Here is a 23,474-nt window from a genome sequence, read left to right on the forward strand (position 1 = left end):
CCCATGCGACGTTCCTCAACAGGAAGAAGAGTAAAATTTTGCACTACTGTACAGTCCAGTCAACATCTACACGAAGGCCAAAACCTTATGTGGCCACGAGACGGCCCACCCCCACCCTCCCAGGTCCCACCCCCTACCCCCTGACCAGACAGTCCTACAGTGTTGCCTGCAAGCAGAGTTTGGGCATGGCCCTTCTATCTTTCCCTTTTTGCCCAACTTACCCCATCATGCCTTGGACCTATATGCTTGGAATGTAGATATGTAGCTCTTGTCGTTGTGAATTCAACAAGCTTGAGTTTGCTCGATTCGGAGTTCGTATGCGAAAGTTAGAGCAGTTTCAGTACCCAGTGGTAGTACCGCTCCTGGTGCCAGTGGTAGTACCGCTCCTAGAGCGGTAGTACCGCTCCTGGAGTGGTAGTACCCCCCCCCCATCCGGAGCGGTAGTAATTTTTTACTACCGCTCCCGAGCGGTAGTACCGCTCTCGGAGCAGTAGTACCGCTCTAGGAACGGTACTAACTTTTTACTACTACTCCCTAGCGGTAGTACCGCTCTAGGAGCGGTAGTACCGCTCCGTCGGGCTTTATTTGCGCATCCTTTTTGGCCTCAGCATGGTTGGTGAACCTACCGAGCGGTAGTACCGCTCCCATGGGCGGTAGTACCGCTTTGTGCGGGATGTGAAGCATAACGGTTGGATTTTTCCCCACCTATAAAAGGGGGTCTTCTTCCCCATTGAACCTTATCTCTTTAGCTCGTGTTCTTCCCCCATTGTTGACCTTCTTCGAGCTTGCTAACTCTCAATCCCTCCAATGATACTTGCTGGTTATTGATGGAAAAGACAGAGGATATCTAGATCCACATTTCCACCAATCAATTTCTCCTCTAAGTGAGGGTAACCCCTTGGGTCTAGATCTTGGAGTTCTTTGTGTTCTTCTTCGCTCTTCCTCTCATTTTCCTTCCTAGCATTAGTTGCTTTGGTGGGATTTGGGAGAGAAGGACTTGGGCACTCCGTGTGCCCTTGCCATTGCATTTGGTGCATCGGTTTGACTTATCCACGGTGATACGTGGAAGTGAGAAGTTGAGAAGCTTATTACCCTTGGGTACTTCGTACACCTAGAAGCTTGGTGGTGCCTCGGAGCTCAATCATTGTGGTGTAAAGCTCCGGGCAAGCGTTGGGGTCTCCAATTAAGTTGTGGAGATTGCCCCGAGCATTTATGGTCACCTCGAAGCCATATGACATTGTGGTGAAGCTTCGTGGTGTTGTTGGGAGCCTCCAATTAAGTTGTGGAGATTGCCCCAACCTTGTTTGTACGGGTTCGGTGACCGCCATCAAGGGTCCCTTAGCAGAATCACGGCATCTTGCAATGTGCGAGGGCGTGAGGAGATTACGGTGGCCTTAGTGGCATCTTGGGGAACATTGTGCCTCCACACCACTCCAACGGAGATTAGCATCCGCAAGGGTGTGAACTTCGGGATACATTATCGTCTCCGCGTGCCTCGGTTATCTCTTACCCGAACCATTTACTTATGCACCTTACTTTGTGATAGCCATATTGTTTCTTGTCATATATCTTGCTATCAGTTAGTTGTTTATCTTGCTTAGCATAAGTTGTTGGTGCACATAGTTGAGCCTATTTGTTTTAGGTTTTGTGCTTGACAAATTAAACGTCAGTTTTATTCCGCATTTGTTCAATCCAAAACCGTAATTAATTTAAATCACCTATTCAACCCCCCCCCCTCTAGGCGACATCCACGTCCTTTCACATGCGCTTTTGTGTGGGTGGGCATACGACTAATTGTCCATCGAGCAATCGACTGCCCCGCAAATCATCAATTTTGTGCAAGTCGGCGTGCCATGGGCATTTTTTTAGAAAAGGAGGTTAAACCCCGGGCCTCTGCATCAATCGATGCATACAACCATCTTTATTAATTATTTCACGAAGGTCTAACAAAAACATACATCAAGCCACCCGAAGCTACCACTCACACATACAACCTTTATAATGTGGAGTGATCTCACTCCCCATATCTAAAATCGATGTCGTTCCTAATCCATCCATATAACGTATCGGACCAAACAACCGGTGCAGCAGACCTAAAGCGTATACCACATGCACATGTTTTAGAAATCGCCATCATCATCGAGACGTTGTCCCATCTTTAGGCGAAAGATCCGCATCATCCTTGCCAGTCCGTCCATCTGTTGATGCCACCACGACGCCTAACGGCTCCACCGCCCTGCACTCGTCCATTTCGACGCGAAGACTCTAGAAGATCTATTGTGCGTAGCGCCTGCCGAACACGCATGACACAGCATAGCACCTGTCAGCCAGGCATGACTTGACATCTCCACCGAAGCTCCATTCAAGATGAAGTTGCTCCACCTCCTGCCTCTATCTTTCAGCGCTGCTCTACAAACGATGCTCTCAAGAGAGAATCGACACCATAGAGTCGCCATCGCTCGATCTGGCACTATCATCCGATCTGGAATACCAGATCCTAGGGTTTCCTCCGGAGCAGCACGAGCAGGTCAAAAGTAGTTACACGACGATGCCTTCATCAAGGTAACGACGCAGAACACCGTCATCGACTATCGTCGGCTCGGTTTTCATCGACAACTATATCTCCCCAACTCACACCGGGACTAGATGATCGATCTCGAGATCCGACCATCCAGCGTGAGGACAACCACCTCCGAATGAGGAGATGACCACCACCACTGGCTGCACCAGCCAGAATAGATTTGACCAGAGGTGTCGTCGAGCCGTCCACCAGACCCTCCATGCCGCCGCCGATCCGAAACCAGATGGCCCGCCGCCGCTGCCGACCGCATCGCGTCGCTGCCCGAACCAGGCCAACCACCGCACGCCGCCGCCCATGACTGGGATGCCCGACACTCCTGCAGCCGCCATCGCCCGAGGTAGGGCCGACCACCGCCGTCGTCGCCATAGCCATCCACGTCACTCCGCCAGATTGGTCGCGCCTCCACGTGTGTAGGGGCCCCGCACCACCCCTGAGACGGAGGAGAGATGGAGTCCCCCGCAATCGCCATTGGCCCCCGGGCGTAGCCCGACAACTTCCTCCAACATCGGCAAAGGGATGGGATGAGGGAGTGCGCGCCCCCGGCAGCTACGGTTTGGGCGGCGCCCGAGTCGCCCTAGCAGGGATGATGCGGGGGCAGTGGATCTCTGATCAGGAAGAAAGGAAAATTTGCTTAACTATCACTTGTACATATCACTTTAGTCTTTCTCCTTCGTTTATATTGAACCAATAAGAAAGCCCCGACAATGGGCAAAGGACCCTTGGATAGTATAAATAGGTGGCGACCAAGCGGAGAGGACAACTTTTACCACCCACGAAGACATCTTGTAGCTCTACACACAGCAATATCAAAACACAAGCAAAAATAGGATATTACACCACCACGATGGTCTGGACGTGGATATCTCCGGTGTGTTCTTGCATTCTCCCTTTGTGTGTGATGACGTTCAGTCCCTAGCCAAACTCTCAAAAGGTTCTTAGACACCGACATAGCCCTTCTCCTATAACAAGTAGAAGGGACTCATGCCTCCTCCTCTTTGCTCTACTTCTCTCAGGCATATGGCCTATGGTCATCCTGATGCATAGATGCTCACTCCTATCATCAAGACCACATCGACGACGAGAATTCATTCAGACAAATAAGAGCTCAAATTTCACCCTTCAATCTATACAAACCATCATAAGCATACATCATGCTTGGTGAGAGATTTTTCAATTAGCACATCCATCTACTCATCTACCTCCTAAACATTGTCCCATCATCATATTATTGTTGGCGGGGGCGCGCAACATGCCATCCCCGGACATGAACAAAGATATCAGCCGATCTAAGGTATCATTGTCGTGCTCTGTAATACTCTATGGAGAATGCTCACGGTGGATAAATATTATGTGCTGGCAAATTATACAATCTTGATTCATGGACTGTTTGCTCTGTAGCGAAGTATGTACCCATTGAATCAGGCAAATAGTCTTCTTTTTTTAATGCCGCCAAGGGCTAGTTCTGGGTGGCCTCTTTTCTCACGATGAATTTAATTGCACAGCCAATTCAAACCACGGAGTAGTATAACCTAGCCAGAAAGAAATTTTGTTAAACGCCGAACATGCATAGTCGTTTGATTATAGGAGGCAAGAGTTGACAACCCTGTGGTTGAATTCTTAAGGAAGCCGTGCATACAGGCGCAGGATTCAAGTTGGAAGGTAAAATCATGCACGTGGCCGGCGATGTATAAAACAATATAACCAAAGAAAGGGTAGGTAAAAGATCCAGCGACAAAGGACAAACGAAAATGGTCCTTGTACAAGCATCATAACTACCCGAAGGTTAAGAGAGAAAGAGCGCAGTAGCTAGGACCCTTCACTACTGCTCATCCTCAGGCTTGCTTGAATCCCTCGTTTCATCGCCAGCGTCATCCTGCTGACATAAATTGCTGAGCACTATTCAAGAAAAATGTCTAGTGCTATGTACACATTTTTCCTTGTTACTGGTCAGTACACTCTACCTGCATATCAGAGGTCCACAAGGTGAGATTGTCACGGAGAAGTTGCATGATCAGGGTGCTGTCCTTGTAGGAATCTTCCCCGAGGGAATCCAGCTCAGCAATGGCTTCATCGAAAGCCTATAAACATAAGGGAGTGTGATCACATACAAAAAAGGAAACATAGGGGAGTTGATTTCCAAAAATATTTATGTTCTGATAAGTATTGTTTGAATTCTCTATGTGCATATATTGCGTGGGTGGCTGATTTTGTTCTGTTCATCCTGTCCTGGATCACTAAATCATCAACAAACATGTCTACTCGGTATGTACATGACACAAATATGATTACCCTTGTTGGCCGAATTTTTGTTTGTATGATTTGTTTTTCAAATACCCATGCTTAAAAAGAACACTACTTATGTACCGAAGCACTATTTTCATGCTCCCTGTCCATTGTGCTTCTAAGTACATTGTGATCACTAGAGGATACCCCAATCAGAGATTTGGTTTCTCTGATATTGTAAACACCACACCGATCATAGATTCACCATTAAGATTTAAACTATGCTACTCCCTCCGATCCATATTGATTGACGCAGCTTTAGTACAACTTTGTACTAAAATGTACTAAAGCTACGTCAATTAATATGAATCAGAGGGAGTATGTAGAAACAAAAGGCAAAAGAATAAAATTGAACATGTCATGAATGAGATGTGGTGGTATTAAAAATCAACGATGCATGCATGGTAGAGACTCTTATGTACAAATCAAACGGATGTTAGTTGACCAACCTAGCAAATCGAATGGCTAAAACAATTTTGATGGTGTGGAAGCATGCGTGTGCTCAAAAATAGCAATTAATGACTCGTAGTGGAGTTTGTCTATATAAGATATATGGATAGAGATATGCGTCTTCAGTCTATACAGTATGCATCAATTGGTGAATAGCAACCAGTTGAATAGCACCAAATTAGTGCTTCTTGTTAATCATGCTTCCTTGATTTCTACTATATGCTTGGAATGTAGACATGTAGCATCGCAACACAACGATGTTTCGTGAACATTAAATTTGTGCAATAAAATCTTGCCTACCAAGCGTGTAGATTTCTCAAATCAAATTCCATACTTTTACTGTGTGATAGCATCAAATCATTTGTTTGTGTTGGCCCCTTTTGATCTCTCACATACACCTCAATGTTGACGAGGGGGCCACTAGAGGATCAAGGTTGGATGTGTCTACTTCAAAGACGACAAGTCAAGTTCATACAAAGATCCACATGCGGGCTATCCAGGTATACAACCTCAAGGTTGGCAAAGTGAAGATCAAAGTGCTCAGGCAAGATCAATGTGAAGATTGCCGCCATGGATAATGTGGATAATGACTTCCAGCACATGATGGATCACATTTGAATTAGTGAAATTTAACGCATGGAACTAACTTGACTTTGCCTTGAAGCATACTCTCCTTTCGACTGGAAATATTGTTTTCCTTTAGTGTAAGCAATATAATATTTGGTTGGAAGCAATTCTCTAGTTAATGAAAACAAGACTAAGATGCTTCTCAAACATGCGGAATAATTTTCTTTTTAATGGAAGGAAGTTGAAATCAATTCTCATATGGAAGCAAGATAGTGATGCTACTCAAACAAAATTTCACGTTACAAAGGAAATAAAAATCCAAATAAATCAAAGCAGATTTTGTGTACCAGAAAAGTGAATTCTACTATTAAAAAAGCATAAGTTAATTTGTTCAAAAGGAAGCTAACTGATTCACAGCATTACAAGCTAGGGTGGACGAGCGTATTAGTTGTGTCTGCCTTTTAAGAGGACGTGACGCCATCCGTATCTCATGAAATAAATGCACTAGTAGCTTATACACGAGCTTAGCCTTCGTTATGCCAAGTCATGTATGCTCATTCATTTGGTTGCACAAGCCACATTATCTTTGCATGTGTGTTCCTATTGTCCTTCCTTTACATTTGAGATCAATTTGCATTACTTTGAGTTCATTTGGATCTTGCCCAATCACTGATTTCGTCTGCTAACCTTATCGAGGCCTTGTAGGGAGCATGTATGTGTGCGTTGGGAACACGTATCAACGCAATAGTTGGTACACATTGGACGATCTCCGATCCTTCTCATCGAAGGAGTAGAGAAGGTAGCTTGATATTATTCATTCCTTTAGCCACTTACTATTTGACCTAGTGCCATGATGTATAGGGAGAGTGAAGCAAACATGGATGGACATGTGGCGAAGCCTCAAAAACTTCATCACCACCACTCTAGGAGAGTACACACAAGCAATAAGGATGATGGTGCCATGGCGACTCCGCCAACAAGCACAAGTACCTCTGCATCAAGAAGGTGCAAAGACAAGAGCCACCACCGAACTCATATACAAGGGAACATCGACAAGCCACTCACGATTATGGACAAGAGAAGCTTCCCAAGCTCAAGTCCACCACTTCCACAAGCTACTCCGACTTCGACAATGACATTGAGATACCATTCTATGCGGCTCATGACCCCGAAGAGTACCTCGAGTGGGAGCGAAGAATGGACAGCTACACGTCAATCAAGTGATGCGCCACAAGACATCTCCACGGCTATGTGTCGACATGGTGGCTTCCCATACCTTTGAAGAGCTTCCAAATGAGATCGTCCAAGATGAAGAAGCGTGTGCGGAGAGAGTTTGTGCCTTTCACATACTCGAAATATCGTCGCCAATTAGGGAACACCACAAAAGGACCCAAGCCCCTCAACGAGTTCTTCTTGGCGACGAAGTCAGGCTTGCGATGAGGCGATGTGGATGACCCCATTTGGATGAAGTACAACTTCACTACAGGATTGAAGTATAACATCGCCAAGAATACCTTCCTCAACAACTACAAGTCTCTCAACAACCTCCACAATGGTGCTCTCAAGGCTGAAGGAGAAATCAAGAAGAACAAGGCTGAAGGAGAAATCAAGAACCTCCAACAACCTCCACAATGGTGCAATCAAAAAGAACAAGGGTACTTGACCCCATGCGCACTTCCAAGACGGTGAGCGTGAGGATAGTTCCACCAAGATGTCCAAGCCTGACGAGACGATACTCCGAGGTAACGCTCCAAAGTTCGACTTCACTGCCATCCCTCTTTGTCATGGCATTGATGATGCCGAGTCAAGCATGATTCTTTTTTAAGACGACACGACGACGGAGTCATTCAAGGACCATGCTTTGGAGGCAAGCGACTTGGTGGTGAGTAAGGAACAAGCTTCCACCTCTGGGGGCGATAGTGAGATGGTCGAGCATGGGCTATATTGACATTGGTCATGCAAGCAAGTGATAATGTGCCACACTCCTTCATCTATGGTGACAATAATGAGATGGTTGAGCATGGGATTTCCCTTCAACCATGGCGGTGTATGGTGATGAATGAGAGACATGTGCGCCCCTATTGAGTGAGAGATTTCACCACTAGCCCCACATATGATAGGAATGCCCCGGTTCTTATGTGAGGAGAGTTACCACCACTTGATTGACTCCACTACATGTGAGTTTGAGAGCATCCACCTTGTGGGAATGAACCACCACAAGAGTTGAGAGGTAATTGATAGGTCATGGGAGGCCATTTGCACTTCTAACTTAACATCTTCCTCTATTGTGTGTTCTCATGTGGTGCTAGGTCTCATGGATGATGATGATCCGCTGATCCTTGGTAACTTCGTCCCTCTTTTGGACAAGACAATGGTCACGGTGGAAGAAGATGCACCCCCACATAGTTCCATCAAGATGATGACGTTGGCCACAAGTTGGTCCTTTCCATCACACCTTCAGATGAGCGGGAGAACAAAGGTAATTATATAGGTGATGGTGATGTGCCTGGACATGGATTGCTTGCATGATATTGATGCTCCTATTGCTATCTCGCATGCTATTTTGCCCTCTACATGCTTTTATTTGCCAACCATCTATGATGATTGTGATGTAAGTGATGTCGAGTAGTTGATTGTCGATGATAGGCTCATTTATTTGTCCGGTCAGGGGCACTTCAGAAATCTCCGCACATGACACAAGGGTGTTTTACCCAGACAGGCCACGGAGATGGTGTAATAACCTACATCATGTTCTTAGTGTTTCTTCCTCTGTTCATACATCACTCATTACAAGATAAACTACCCTTTCCTTTGTTTCTCACTCACTACAAGATGAACTGCTCATTTTCCTTTTTTTTCTCTATGTGGTGGGAAGCTAGCCTATTAACTCTCGCCATCCTCTCGGGCCCGGTCCTCCCCTTATATAGTGACGAGGGAGCACCGCTACATCCCATCATCCCTCTTGCCATAGATGATCCTAGCCAAGCTTACCTGCACGACCCACACGGGTATGTTAGAAGATAGGGCCGCCCCCAAATGGGTTTTGACAATTCTCTCCCTGTTTGCCAATTGTAGCCCCCCCCCCCCCCCCAACAGCCCATGAAGAGGGACGGGGAAACATGCGGCTTAAGAAATGGTCACTTTGGTCAAAAGGAATAGCGGCGCCCACAATATCTTCTGATACGCTCCAGGCCTTATCAACTGGGCCCGATGCGAGCCATTGTAATGTTGAAGTCATGGTTTGAACGAGTTGCACATACACCCTAGCATATGTTCCTAGACGCTAAGGGCATCTTTTACGCACGGTCATTTTCCTAGCATTTCGTATTGATTGTCTTGCGTTTCTTATAAGTTGCTTAACCATCGGCATGTTGCATCATCATCTCCTACGAAATGTAGGTCTTCATCGGTGCTCAGGCATAGCAATTAATGCCCATATAGGTTTGTGAGCCCGCTAGGAGCCCTGGAGAGGGAAACTTTGTGTTGGCCCCTCAGGTGCTCATTACCCTCCTGCTCGCATGGTCCGAGCAGATAAGCCTTCTAAAACATTCCAAACACGACCCTGGCTAGGCCCATCTACAGTTGTCCCCTGGGGACCCCGCTCCCCGTGACTATGAAAGATACCATGATACATAGGATATCTTGTGATAATTCCATATGTCCTATCATGTTTGCAACTCCTCAATCCTTGACATGCTATGAGTGATATTTCCAATATCACATCTTTGAGCTCATTTTGTAGTGACTATTCCCATTAAATTCAACTTGATATGTGAATCTGGCACAGATGACAAGCTTTTTGTTTATGGTATTTGCATATCTTATGATGATACTACTACGCTCCTCCATTACATCCTTCGAGCAATTCGGTTCCTAGTTTTGGGCATGCATTGGTTTAGATGTTGTTCAAATTCTTTTTTGTTGCTTCAAGTACTTTTCTTGCTTGCAACCATGCTTCTACTATTGCTCATGAGTAAAGCCCCATAGTTTCCTCATATACGTTAGGAGCATTGTTTTTAAGGCATCCCCGAAGTGTCGCCTGCGTCAGAGCGCCCAGAGACGGCGAGGCATCGAGCTCGCCTTAGGCCATGGACTAAGGCGTCCAGATTCCCTTCTCAAGGCGTCCAAGGCGTCGCCTAGGCGGGCAAGGCGTCGCTTTGGTCCAATTTGGACGCCTTGGGCGGGATTGGGCAGGGTTGGGCGGGAACTGGTGAGTGGCGGAGCAGGAAACGGAAATTGGGCGGGATAGGATAGAAATTTGGGGCCAATCTGAGCTGAAATAGATGGAAGAGAGAGTGGGGAACACACCGGTGCAGAAAAATCAATCTGAGAGAGAAGAAGAGCTCTCTCCTCTCAGGCGGCCAGCCCCTCCTCCGCCAGATCCTGTCCGCCGGCCAAGCTTCCTCTCCTCCCCTGGCGCATCCCTCCCCCAGCAGGGCAACAAGGTAGGACTGCCCTCTCTCCCCATGGTCTCTTTCCTCTCCGCCCCTCACTTCTGTGTTGTTGTGCTGTGCTGGGGGGAGAGTGGGGAACATACTGATGACAAAAATGAACTAAGGCGTCGCCTCGCCTCGCGCTTTAAGCGCCTAGGCATTGAGGCGCCCCCCCCCCCCAACGCCTTAAAACTATGGTTAGGAGATCTATATCTTTTGCTTCGCATGCTCCCCATATTTGTGTCCAACAATATGCATTAATATGTGTTAAATTGATATGAATGCTATGCATATGTTTATCACGAATTAGCGATGCATCATACTTGTGTTATACATTGCGTCCCAATAATGTTGAGCATAAAATTATCACTTCATGATGGATGAAGTATTTTCATACCGTGCGTAAAATTTCTTTGTACATTGAATATCTTGGGCTAACTATCACGTGCACATACATATCGCTTATTTGACAACTCTTGAGAGCAATCAAGGTATGGGCTACTGTGGAGTGCTTATTCTCCACCCATCCTCTTTGAGATGAGACTTTGCAACAGTCTTCTACATGGCCCTCACATGGTTCTTGGGTATTGTCAACTACATATCTTGACCCATATTACCATATTCACATTGCATGCTTTGATCATTGCATTTTGTTGACATGTCTTTTTGACCCCTGTATGTCTAGAAGCTTGGTGGAGACATGGTTATTGCCATGTTCAATTTGGGATCCATGCTACTCATGATGCTTGTGTTGGGAGAGTCATGTTGACCAATTGTTCTTTACATAAGACCCGTGCCAACACAGCTATGATGCATGATTTGTTTTGGAGATTGTGATTTTTCATGTTCATTGACTATGCCTACTATTTCTTTGCACGACATGATCACTAATATGACAATAGGGGGCATGGTAACTACTTGCTTTTTCCATAGGGTTGATGGCAAACATTTCCATGCTTTGCACATGATTTTTCCGTCAATGTTGCCAATTTAGTACATATGTTGCCTCTGTCATATTGGAAGATTGTTATTTGCTATGTGTTGAGAGCAATGATGTTATTCTTTGATATGAGATTGCACCCATAGCGTTCTCACTTCTCAAAACAAGTTTCGCCCCGCTTTATTATATATAAAGCAACATAACGATCGAACAATACAATATGGTGGGGAGGCCCCCCTACAAAGCAGAACACAAGATACACCATAAACCTAGAATGAGCCTAACACCTCGCTGCGGCCTGACCAAAGACCCATGTGCTCCACAACAACGCCCCCACAGAGTGACAACGCAAAGCGTCGCCATTTTCGCATTCGACCAGACAGGGCGAGCCCCACGACGAGTCATCAAGAAGCAAGCGACACCAACGGTGCCACCGTCGCCGGCACCAAAAACACAAGCTTTCGCTCGAACACTCGCCACCACCAAAGAGAGAAGTCCTAGCCACCACCGTATGAAGGGCTGACCCATCCTCATCGTGAAGCCCGCATCGAACACCGCCCACATCACAACACCCCTCTACTCCTAGCCCAACATCAGGCACCAAATTTGGGTGAGTGCCTCCACGATAGGAGGTACTCACACCCGAGTCCCTAGCCAACCCCGGTGTACTAGGGGGACATGACTCCATGACTGCCAATGGCTGCCGCCAAACACACCCATGGCAGAGCACGACACCATGCCCGCGGACTCCGACACTGATCCAAGCAATGATGCACCGATGCTACAACCACCACCACAGCCCACCGCGTCGCACGAGAGGAGCAATGCACCCCCATGGGCACCACCAAAAATGAGCCAACACCATTTACACACAGCAAAACCTCCGACCCACCTCGAACCCAAAGTTGGCCCGCCCGAGTACTAGCCCCGGATCATCGCCAACCCCATAGCGCGAGCAACCCATGAGTAATCGGTTCAAAGCCAAGAGAAGGCAGGGCACTACCACCAACCGCAGCCCGCCACCGAACACAAACCACGGCCACCGGGGTAACAAGGGTAGCCATAGTCGCATCAGCAACCCGTGCAACCACCTAACCCCACCCAACCGGACCTCCACGTCACCACAACAACCCTAGGTCACCACCCACCTACCACCAACGCCCACCTCAACATGGAAAGGGGAAGCCGGCGAACAAGTACCGCACACAAGGGGGCAGCCACGCAATCAAGGGAGAGCTCCTCGATGGCCATACCCACAACACCGGCCACCGCCGACTGGCACGGCAACCACCACCACCCACCAGAACTGCCAACTCCTGATCCGGGCAAGGGCCAATAAAGGTAGCCAGGCGTCCAGCTGCGACGCTGCACCTACCGGGCACGCACCGCCGCCACCAGCTCCAATGTCCGTTGTCGAGGTCCACTTATGCCCTACCGCTTGACGATGGACTCAGGGAGACAAGAACTTCTGTTTGGGCGCTGCCACACACCTAAGCCACACCGCGTAGCCACCGCCGCAGCATAACAGCGTGCTCGAGTCGTCGTCTCAGCCGCGCTCCTCACCACCGTAACGCCCCATGCCAGCGTCGCACCCCCGACAAGAAGTCGTAGCCTACACTGACGATCCCCGTGTGAGGAGGGGCCGCCGCAAACGCCGGGCGGCTGGAGCTAGGGTTTCGCCCAACCGCCGCCCACGGGAGCAACAGGAGAAAGGGGTCGGTATCCAGCGTTCTCACTTATGATTGGAGATGTTGACATATTACATGTGAAACATGCTTGCTTTCCTTTGCACATATGCATGATGACAAATGTTGCTTATGACCTATGTCATGCGTACAACATTTATCATTGTCCATATTTTGGGCTAACGGTGATGTGCAAGCGAAGAGATGCATCATGATGGATGATGCATTTGTGTACCATGCACACAAATTCTTTGTCTTTTGGGTATAGGTCTCGAGTACATGGTGAGCGTCCAATACCACACGACAATATAATTTTTGTCCCATGGTGACGAGGATCTTGATCCGATGACGGATCTTCCCAGGGGGGTGATGCAGAGCATTCCATGGACATCACCATGTCAAGAAGTGGCGGAGCTAGCGAATTGCCACAGCCTGGGCACGTCATAAGTATCATATTTGGATAAACATGATGGGTAATATACGTAATATTGTTTCGTATATAGTAGAAGTAAATAAAAACATCGGATACAATACCAAATAACTCCTTAAAGACTTCTGATGTTTATACAAGAAATTTCCAATCTCCGTTTAGATTAATATCCATCCCTTTGTTGTGGGCTTTAATGCGACTCCATTAGTGAAATAATTCTAGTTAAATAAATAATCTACTCGATTCTAAAATTAAACAAGCATTTGAATCTGGCACAATCAACGGTTAACTGCACAATTTCTTGATAAATTATTTAGAAAAACTCACTTAGTTTATTCCAGTGTGGGGAGTCGCCACTTCGGCCCTCGTGCTTGCCGGCCAGAGTAAAGGCCTCGACACTTGCCATATCTCTCGTCGACCGTTCGCCGGCTCTCCGCACTCCATCGACAACTAGTCCGCCTCCGAGATCGGTAGCTGAGGCAGTGTGGGTGCCATCGAGCGTCAATTTCATCTAGGGAATCCCCTTGTCTAACATGATGTCTTCCTCAATCGATCGATCCTGTGAATCGTGTTTCACGGGCGGGCTTTTTTTGTTGTTGTTGCGAACCTATGGCCTCCTCTTTGTACCGAGAAAGGCCCAATAAGCAAGGAAATGGTCAAAACTGGCCCAGATAGTGTTGTTCGTTGTTTCCAATGTTTATTTCACGATTTTTCAGCATATTTTAATATGCTTAACGATTCTGATGGCTTGGGTACCTCGCTCGAATTCATCTAAACAGCGGGATCGACCCCGGGCACGTGCCCAGGGTGCCCCGACGGTAAAATCGCCCCTGATGTAAGTGTCTCATCGTCAAATAATAGAGCTTAGCTCATGTATCTCCCCTTCGGACCTGTTTTGGGCAAGGAGTACAAGGACACCTAAGGGTGAAGACTCCAAGGAGTTCAAAGCCACCTTTATACCTAAGAGTGAAGACTCCAAGGAGTTCAAGGCCACCTAAGGGTGTAGGCTCTTTGAGTATAAGACCTCCATCCATGGCGAATTTTTCCCATGTGGAATTCAAGCCCTCCTTGCCCACATCAGGTCCAAGTCAAATAGCAATGATTCAAAGCACGTAGGACTTGGGGAAGAACCCTATCTCTCTCTCTCTCTCTCGTGGATGATTCGGGTCAAGGATCTATCTATGTATATCTTTTATTGCATCTATGTGTGTTGATTTGTTTCCTCACGATTCCCTATGTGTTCTTTGTGTTCTTCCTTGAATCCACCTCCAACTCATGAAGATTGGGCCACCATAGGGTTTGCCCCGTATCAAACACCTTACCATCTAAGTTAATGTATGGTTGTGAAATAAGCGGACGAGGTAGTTTTTACCATAATGTAGTGCCACCTCTCTACTCTGTCGAACAAACAAGATGACAACATCCACTACATGCGCCAATCTGGTGCAATAGTAAAAACACCAATGCATATGGCGTGACATCCTCTTAAAAACACTAAATCGAATGGCCTGACTGAAGTATTTAAGTTTCAAAAGGGGCCAATGAGGGAAAATAATACAGCATGTGAGGCTACACTCTCATAGTCACATTTTGATGCATGTGGCAATTTGAGCCGGCATGGTATGGGTCACAACTATAAATAGTACTCCCTCCGTCCCAAAATAACTGTCTCAACTTTACACTAGGTCTAATACAAAGTTGTACTAAGCTTAAGACACTTATTTTGGGACGGAGGGAGTACATTGTATCTGAAGAACACGCCCCCTATTGTTTCTCTTGATGACCTTTCTGCTCTGCTTGAGGAAGGAATAGCCCAATGAAATGTAACACCGGTTAAGGTGTGTCGACGAGCATCAGGTATATCCCACAAATTAATTACAAGACAACACCTTACTATTCATTAAGGCTAAACATGAGCAAGCAGTCCAAGTTATAAATATTTTCAACAAGTATGCTTTGGCCCAAGGTCAGCTAATGAATAACATTAAGTGCACAATTATGTTTGGCTCCGCCTGCCCATTGTTTCAACAGATTGATATCCATGATACCCTAGGGATAGAGACATTTGGTTTTGAAGAACGGTATCTTGGCTTACCCACAACTGATAGACGTATGGTGAGAGGCAAGTTTCAAAACAACAACAACAACAACAAGAAAGCCTTTAGTTTCAAGCAAGTTGGGGTAGGCTAGAGGTGAAACCCATAAGATCTCGCGGCCAACTCATGGGGCTGCCCGCCACAAGGTGGTAAGGAGAGTTTTATAAAATATATACCACAGTCCATATAAACATTCATCATGAGCGCCTTTAAGCTCCCGCTAGGCCTATGTGATGATCTAAACCCGATGGCTAGGAACTATTGGTGGGGATCTGAGAAGGGGAAAAGAAAGGCGCATCGAAAGTCGTGGGGTGATCTTCTCAAATCAAAGAGCATGGGACGTCTTGGTTTCCGAGATTTCCGTCTATTTAATCAGGCTCTTTCTCAACAACTCACTCTAGCATCCACAAAAATCTAACTAAATTGTCTTCATTGCATTCCCGAACAGCGTATGTACAAGGGTGCTAAGAGTAAAATATTACTCCCATGGCAGATTGGAGGACATGGTATTCTCAAGGAATACTTCATCTTCATGGCAAGGCATAGCACATGGACTTGAATTATTGAAGAGGGCTTGGTTTCGCACATTGAAAATGGCACACAAATCAGAATTTGGCGAGACAAATGGATTCCACGAAAGCATTCATATAAAGTGATTTCACCAAAAGGAAGATGCAAACTTCGTTGGGTTTCCGAGCTAATGGACATCAATTGGTGGGACACAAATATTGTTCGCGGTACTTCCCGCTTGACGCTGAGGAGATTCTAAAAATAAGAACTCTCCTGACACTCTAAAGATTCCATTGCTTGGGCAGGGGGAAATCTGGCAACTTTAAGTTCTGGAGTACACATCGGATGGCGTTGGAAGAGCAAAGACATGTTGCTTAGAGTTCTTCGAGCTCCTCGCACAACGGCAACGTGTCTGTGGAAGTTTGTTTGGGCAGGATTAGCACCACCGAAGGTCAAAGTTTTTTCCTAGAAACTTGCTTCAAATCTTTGCCAAATTGCGACATTAAGCGCTCGAGAAAATTGGAAGTCAATGATGGTCCGTTATGTTCAGTTGATCATGAGGACTCCTTTCATGCCATGTGCCTCTATACTTTGGCTAGAGCCCTCGGGAAGGAGATGTTGGCCTCCTGGTCTTTCCCGGATGTATCACGCTTGTTGAAAACAGGACCTGAATGGATTCTCCACCTGTTGTGTCACTTGACAGAAACCATGAAACTCAGCCGGCAAGGATGAGGACGCCTATTTGCTGCTCGTCACCGACACTGCTCTGCCCCAGCTCGATAGTCGTCGCCACTGCTCTACCTCCAGGTCGGACGCTGCCACTGCACTCTTCCCGGTCCGACCCGAGGATCCCGCGAGCGCTCGCCTCCTTCCGCCTCCTCTCGTCAGACCCTTGGTCGAGGGGGGAGACGAGCAACAGGAGTGTGCCGAGATATGAGGTGAGGGGGAGGGGAGCATTGCTTGGTTGAGGGAGAGAGCGAGTCAGCGGATAAGGGGAGACGCGAGGCGTTCCGTGTGGTTCCTCCGATTTGGAGGGACCAACACATTCCGCATCTGGGGCGAATATGTCGTTCCAGGGAATGACTTGGTTCAACCGAACCAAATGCGAGAATCATGCCTGGGTATGGGACGGACCCATGACATTCCACTTGATGACCTGAACCAAACACACCCTAAGAGACTCAAGTGGATCCTCAAGTGGAGCGATCATATTTACAGCATGTAGTCACCTAATCAAATGTGATAATGCCCTTGAGTTAGAATGCCCTTGAGTTAGAATTGTCAGCAATCTCTCAAGGTGTATCTTCAGCTCTACGATGGAGCAATCTGCCTATCAATGTAGAATCGGGTTGTCTTGATGCCATCAACTTGTTGAGAAGCAAGGAAATTGATATGTTAAAGAAACTGAAACTCGACCGCGAGATATGCTGGCTAGAATGTCGTAGGCTCGAAAGGAGGTAACGTGAGGCAGGGTTATAGATTATCCAACCCCGAGCGATCTTAGTTTTTCTATTCCTCCTAGCTTGCGAAATTCCGCTCTGCACCTGTGGGTTCGTAATAGTGGCAAAGGAAAAGTAAGGGGCGAGTGAGCCTTCGCTTTTTGAGACTTCCTCTACCTTTCTTGATCAAGAAGATCCAAAGGAAACTACTTCAACGGAATACTAGTCTATACCTAATAATAAAGCACGGAGTGCTTCTGCCCGCTCACCGTCATGCCACTTTACAAAAAAGAAATCTGTTTTCCATAAATTGCCACTTTACAAAAGAACCCATCTGTTTTCTATAAATTAACCCACAATACACGTATAAGTCACAACCAAACCTTTTTTTTATTTTCTCAAAAAATCACCTGACGTTTTAGGTAATCAACGCGCCGTCCATATTTAAGTCAGCCGAGTCATTTTCTCCATTTTAACAAAAACCCATCTGACTTTTCAGTTAATCAATTCGCAATTTATCTAAAACAAAATTATCCATATCTTTTAAACCGTAACTTTGATTTTAACATGTTATATATGAAATTTGATTAAAAAATATATGTAAAATCTAAATATGATGTTATTTTTAGGTGTTAAATATTTCTAAAATATTAGTTTTGGTGCAAACTTAACCTATAGTGCATAGTCCTTTTTCTTTCGTACCGACGGTGATCCGAATATCAAACAAAACACCCATTAAAAATAGATTGAGAGGAAAGAAAACATCGATAACCACGCATGCACGCCTCTGAAAAACCTCACGGGAAAATAACATATTTCTCATCTTATTCCGAGCAAGTGTGCGTGAGAGAGAGACGCCTTAGGACTGACCACTTTCAAATACGTTTTCATTGTGTGAACACTGAGGCCACGGTCAGCAACACAAATGTGATGCCATGTGAAAATAAAGGACGTGGACCTATTTGGGTCTTGAGTCATGGTTATTGGCTTAAGAGCGTGTGTTATTTTCTCTCCCGTTATAACCCATTCTATGGCAAGTTATGGTAGGGTTCAGAGCCGCACGGCTGTTTGGTTGGTTCAAGACCTGATGAGGCATAAAAAGTTTGTGAATCTGATTGTAACCCTACTGTTTGATGAATACAAGTATATCCCCGCAAAAAAAATGACCAAATATGCAAAGCAGCTCAATATTGCCGAAAGTGATTGTAACTGAAGAACATTCTACTACCTAAGCAGCGTAAGAATCTACAACTATTTCACATGAAAATTAATCATATATATGCGGATGCAAACAATTAGAATATGTCCACTCCCTAAGCTGCACAAGAATCTACTTCATATGAAATGAAAAACATTGTATATGCAGTGCATTGGAGAAAAGGAGAAACAAATGGTGCTCTAGCATCTTCCGCGACTCTGATCTGTGCCAAGTTATAGAACTGCCCAAAGTTCATGAACTAGTAAACTTGCTCGGAAGGTGAGAGAGTAACAGCGAAGTACCTGCTTGGCGAGCGAGCACGCGCGATCAGGCGAGTTGAGGATCTCGTAGTAGAACACAGAGAAGTTGAGCGCGAGGCCCAGCCTGATGGGGTGAGTCGGTGGCAGCTCCTTCATGGCTATGTCCTAGAGCAAGGAACCACCCAAGATCCAAAAAAAAAAAAAGTCAAACCGCTCATCAGAGGAAGGGAGAAAAGCTAGTTAAAAGATAGGGGATACCTGAGCGGCCTGGTAGGCACCGAGGGTGGAGTCGGCGGCATCCTTGCGCTCGGCGGCCGACTTGAACTCCGCGAGGTAGCGGTGGTAGTCTCCCTTCATCTTCAGGTAGAATACCTTGGCATCGACGGCGGCGGCGGCGGGGACTAGGCGTTCGTCGAGGAGACGGAGGATCCCCGCGCAGATGTTGGAGAGTTCGGCCTCGACACGTGCGCGGTACCCGCGCGCCGCGGCGGCGTGCCCCGCAGCTCCGCGCCCTTCCTCCTTCTGCTCGATGGAGGACACGATGCGCCAGGAAGCACGACGCGCCCCGATGACGTTCTTGTACGCTACTGAAAGCAGGTTCCTCTCCTCGACGCTGAGCTCGCCGGTCCCCGTCGCTGCCACGACCCTCTCCATGAACTCGACCATCTCCTCGTACCGCTCGGCCTGCTCCGCCAGCTTCGCCATGTAGACCATCTCCTCCCTCGTTCCCGCTGCCGCTGCCATCGCTGTCGACGATCTGGTGTGTGCGCGTGGGCGTGTGGCTGTTGCTGTTTCTTGGCGGAGTGGGGAGTGGGTGGATGCAGGAGGGGAAGGTGGGGAGGAGGAGCAGCTGCGGTTTTAAAACACGGGGGGGATGGGGGGGGGGGGGGGGGGCGTCTACAATCGACCCCACCGTCCCCAAAAACGCTCGTGTGTGGCTGTTGCGGTTTCTAAGCGGAGTGGGTGGGTGAAGAGGAGCGCCATGCGGTTTTTGAGAAAAACTTTAAAATAGTCCGCGGGTGATTTTTTGATTTCATCACTCTTCGACCCGATCCGATTCCTGAACCACGCCCATCCAGAGTCTCAGATGTTGTGCATGGCAACCTGAAATCGTGAAGCTGTCTCAACACGGTGCTTTACGTGACTGTTTATTTTCAGTTGTTTTTTACTTTTACTTCACACACGCAATGCTTTTATTACATAGTTAAATAACAACACGAAGAAGCACGAAATCAAAGGATTTGGCACTAGCAAGCTAAGGCTGCCCCGTAATGTTAGTATCATAGGTAGTATTATGTATGCCAACTAGACAATTTTGATAAGGTGTCATAAAATTAAATGAAGAAATAGAGGTTTGAGTATCATATCATGATACCGTATCATACTAAATGATGTACTACTATGTGTCTTGCATGACAATAAATGAACCATCCTATGATACTCCCTCCGTCACGGTTTAGAAGGCACATGCGTGCGTTTCCAAAATAGACCAGGTTTAAAGCACGAAAGCAATTACTCCTATTAACTAGTACTAGTATTATTCATGCATGTGCCCTCCCAATTCGTTGCTCACACATTAGTATTAGTATTTTCTCAGTTGATTAGGCGCATTAGCATCTACACCTGCTACATCTCACAACCAATCGGTGACTACCTTGGTCCTAGAGATTTTCCAAGCATGCCTTCTAAACCGTGACGGATGGAGTACTAACATATGATAGTACTATGCATAACGATTGTGGTATCATATGCATGATACTAGTATATGATACTACCCATTACAACCAGCCTAATGCTTTCTTTGATAGCCAGCACACACTTTTCATGGAGATACGTGGCTACATTTTGTTATTGCAGCTCACTCAAGCATCATTAATGCAAACTCGTTTTATATTATTGACCGCATGTCACTTATGTAAGCTAGATGCACGATGTTGTGAGGTCGGTCGTCGGTGCTGCAAGTGAGACACATGACACTACAAGCCCATCCGTCAAACGTTGCAAGATCTGCACCACTACATATTATAGTTGGCGTAGTCGAGAGGGTGTGTTGCAAAGGCTAATTGGCACTACCACGAGCCGGGATGGTGCGTTGCAAGTGTCATGCGCCACCACCTTTGTAAGTGGGAACCCATACCGCTGCAAGGTTTTATTGACGTTGCATCGGTAGTGTTGCAATGGCGCGATCACGACATCGTCTGTGTTGCAATGGAGCTATCACTAATGTTAGAGCGACCACAACGTCGCCTGTGTTTACAATTTACAATAGGCTACCGCAACATCAATTCGGTGTTGCAATAGAACAACCGCTAATGTCATTCGCTTGCAATGGGCGACCGCTAACATCACTCGTGTTTGGAATGGCTAACCGCAACATCGTATGTGTTGCAATCGCGAGACCACTTATGTCGTTCATTTGCGGAGGGCAATTGCAACATCATTTTTGTTGCAATCGGGAGACAACTAATGTCACCCGCTAATGGCTGACCATAACATCATTCGTCTTGCAGTGAGGTGACTGCTAACGTCATCGGGGTTTGGAATGATCGACCCGAACATCGTATGTGTTGCAATGGGGCGACCCACTAGCGTTGCAATGTGCGGTTGCAACGTCTTTCGTGTTTGCAACAAGCAACTCGTTTGTGTTGCGATGGCGGCATCCTAATCCTACGCCGAGCGCAACTAACTCAGTACACCCAGTGCCAGTTTTTGTCTGCTGATGTCTTTTTTGCAGGGGGTTTTCCCCAATTTTTTAAAACCCAAAAAATCCAAAAAAAATATATAAAAGAATCAACGAAACAGAACCTTCGGGATCACCGAAGGAGGGCCAGGGTCAGCCTGTGCAAAACCGAACCGACAACCAAAAACCAAACCGAACCGAAATTATTGTTTTTTCGGGTTTCAGGTTCGGTTTCAGTTTCCAAATAAAAATCATTTAATATTCAGTTTTTTCGTTTAGAAACTGATCAGTTTTCGGTTAAACGGAAATAACCGAAGTTTGCTTGGTTGTGTGTTGAACAACCGAAGATATGAGATGTTTGTTCTCGTCGCCCCTCCTTTTATAGACGTCAAGCCATCTCATCGTTGCTCGCGGAGCGAGGTGGGACTAAATGCTGAGCGTGGCTACTGGGTAGCGCACGAGCTAGAGGTTGCCATGCTGCCAGGCTTGTGCTTGGGCGGTTGGGCCTCGCCGCCTGGGCCTGTGCTGCCTAGCGCGTGTGGGTTGTGGCTGAAGGACGCTCGCGAGTCGCGACCCAGCTAGAACGAGGACTACACGCATGTATTTTATGCAGCGCTGTGTGTTTCTCGTGGCATATATTTTTTTGACGTAAAATAATCCTTGAGTCTACCGCATATATGCCTCGATCTGGTACATGCGTATGGTATACTATATGCCACCAAATCATGTATGTCGTATAGTAATTTAATATACGTACACACTACACAAAAGAAAAAACTAACCTAATCATGCGATAAAAGGTTATGTGTAGTTCAAAAATTCGCATCAACTTTGGTTATTTTGGTTATTACCGAAACCGAACCGAAATTAAATGGTTATTACCGAAATCGAACCATATTTATGTATAAAATCGTATAAACCGAAGTATAAAAACCGTATAAACCAAACCGAATCAAACCGAAAAAACGAATGCACAGGCTGAGGCCAAGGGCCTCCCAGGCGGCCTCCTCGCGCGGCCAGGCCCCAGGCCGCGCCAGGAGGTCGCCTCGGTGGGCCCCACCTCCTCCGGTGCCCTCCTTTGGCCTATATTTAGTGTTCCGTGAGGAAACCCTCGCAGACTATCTAGAATCGCGAATTTCTCCATCATTCCGCCGCCGCAACGCTTCCGAGATCGGGAGCGTCAGGAGACCTCTTCCCGGCAACCTACCGGAGGGAGGATTAACCTCCGGGAGGTTCTCCACCACCATGGACGCCTCCCGGATATGTCGTGAGTAGTTTACCTTGGACCATGAGTCCATGACCAGTAGCTATGTGATGTCTTCTCTCCACTCTTGTGCTTCAATGTTTAGTCCTTGTGAGCTGCCCTACATGATCAAGGTATCTATGTAATTTTCTTGCTATTGCTATGTCCGGTTTGTTGGGATCCGATGGATTATGAGATTATGTTTAGATTGTTATGAGTTATATATTTGATTATTCTTTTATATTATGTTCCTTAGTGATTCTTGCATGTTCTCCATTACTTTTTATTGCTTTGGCCAAGTAGTAGATCGTAACTCCAAGAGGTAGTGTTATGCATGATTGTGGGTTCGGGCCCCTCGATGTCTAGCTTGAGTGACAGAAACATGAGACTAGGGGATGTGATTTTTGCCACCAGGGAGAAAACAACGGTGCTTGTGACCAAGGCTGCAAGGATTGTTTACCTTACGCATAGTTCGTTAATGCAGTTGTTTGTTGCTTTGAGTTTACAATTTGGATGGGGCTCGCAACTTAATATCGGAGAAATGTTATGGATAGATATCTCAAGGTGGATGATTAGTAAGTAGATGCTGATGAATAAATGGTCTACTTATTTCGGCGTATTGCCCATTACTATTGAACCTCTAACTATCAAGGAGCATAATTAGCATTGCGGTGCGATC

The 23,474-nt window shown here is 46.6% G+C and overlaps 1 protein-coding gene across 1 annotated transcript; it reads right to left on the reverse strand.

Moving 5' to 3' along the window:
• Positions 1 to 4,130: 4,130 nt before the first annotated feature.
• Positions 4,131 to 19,712, reverse strand: LOC123413622 (14-3-3-like protein GF14-A). The gene is made up of 4 exons (XM_045106559.1): positions 19,131 to 19,712; positions 18,915 to 19,037; positions 4,543 to 4,659; positions 4,131 to 4,454 (listed from the first exon to the last, which is right to left on the reverse strand). The coding sequence occupies exons 1-4, from the start codon at positions 19,614 to 19,616 to the stop codon at positions 4,401 to 4,403; spliced, it is 780 nt and encodes a 259-aa protein (XP_044962494.1). The 5' UTR covers positions 19,617 to 19,712; the 3' UTR covers positions 4,131 to 4,400.
• Positions 19,713 to 23,474: the final 3,762 nt, after the last annotated feature.

Source organism: Hordeum vulgare, chromosome 7H, assembly GCF_904849725.1.
Source record: "Hordeum vulgare subsp. vulgare chromosome 7H, MorexV3_pseudomolecules_assembly, whole genome shotgun sequence".
Classification (NCBI taxonomy): domain Eukaryota; kingdom Viridiplantae; phylum Streptophyta; class Magnoliopsida; order Poales; family Poaceae; genus Hordeum; species Hordeum vulgare.

Bases quoted from the DNA above. Each gene is read 5' to 3' on its own strand.
- LOC123413622 (XM_045106559.1), bottom strand. From the start codon at position 19,616: ATGGCAGCGGCAGCGGGAACGAGGGAGGAGATGGTCTACATGGCGAAG. The intron at 19,038-19,130 runs GTATCCCCTATC...TCCTTGCTCTAG, and splicing joins GTGCCTACCAGGCCGCTCAG to GACATAGCCATGAAGGAGCT. The intron at 4,660-18,914 runs GTACTTCGCTGT...TTATGTTTATAG, and splicing joins CGTGCTCGCTCGCCAAGCAG to GCTTTCGATGAAGCCATTGC.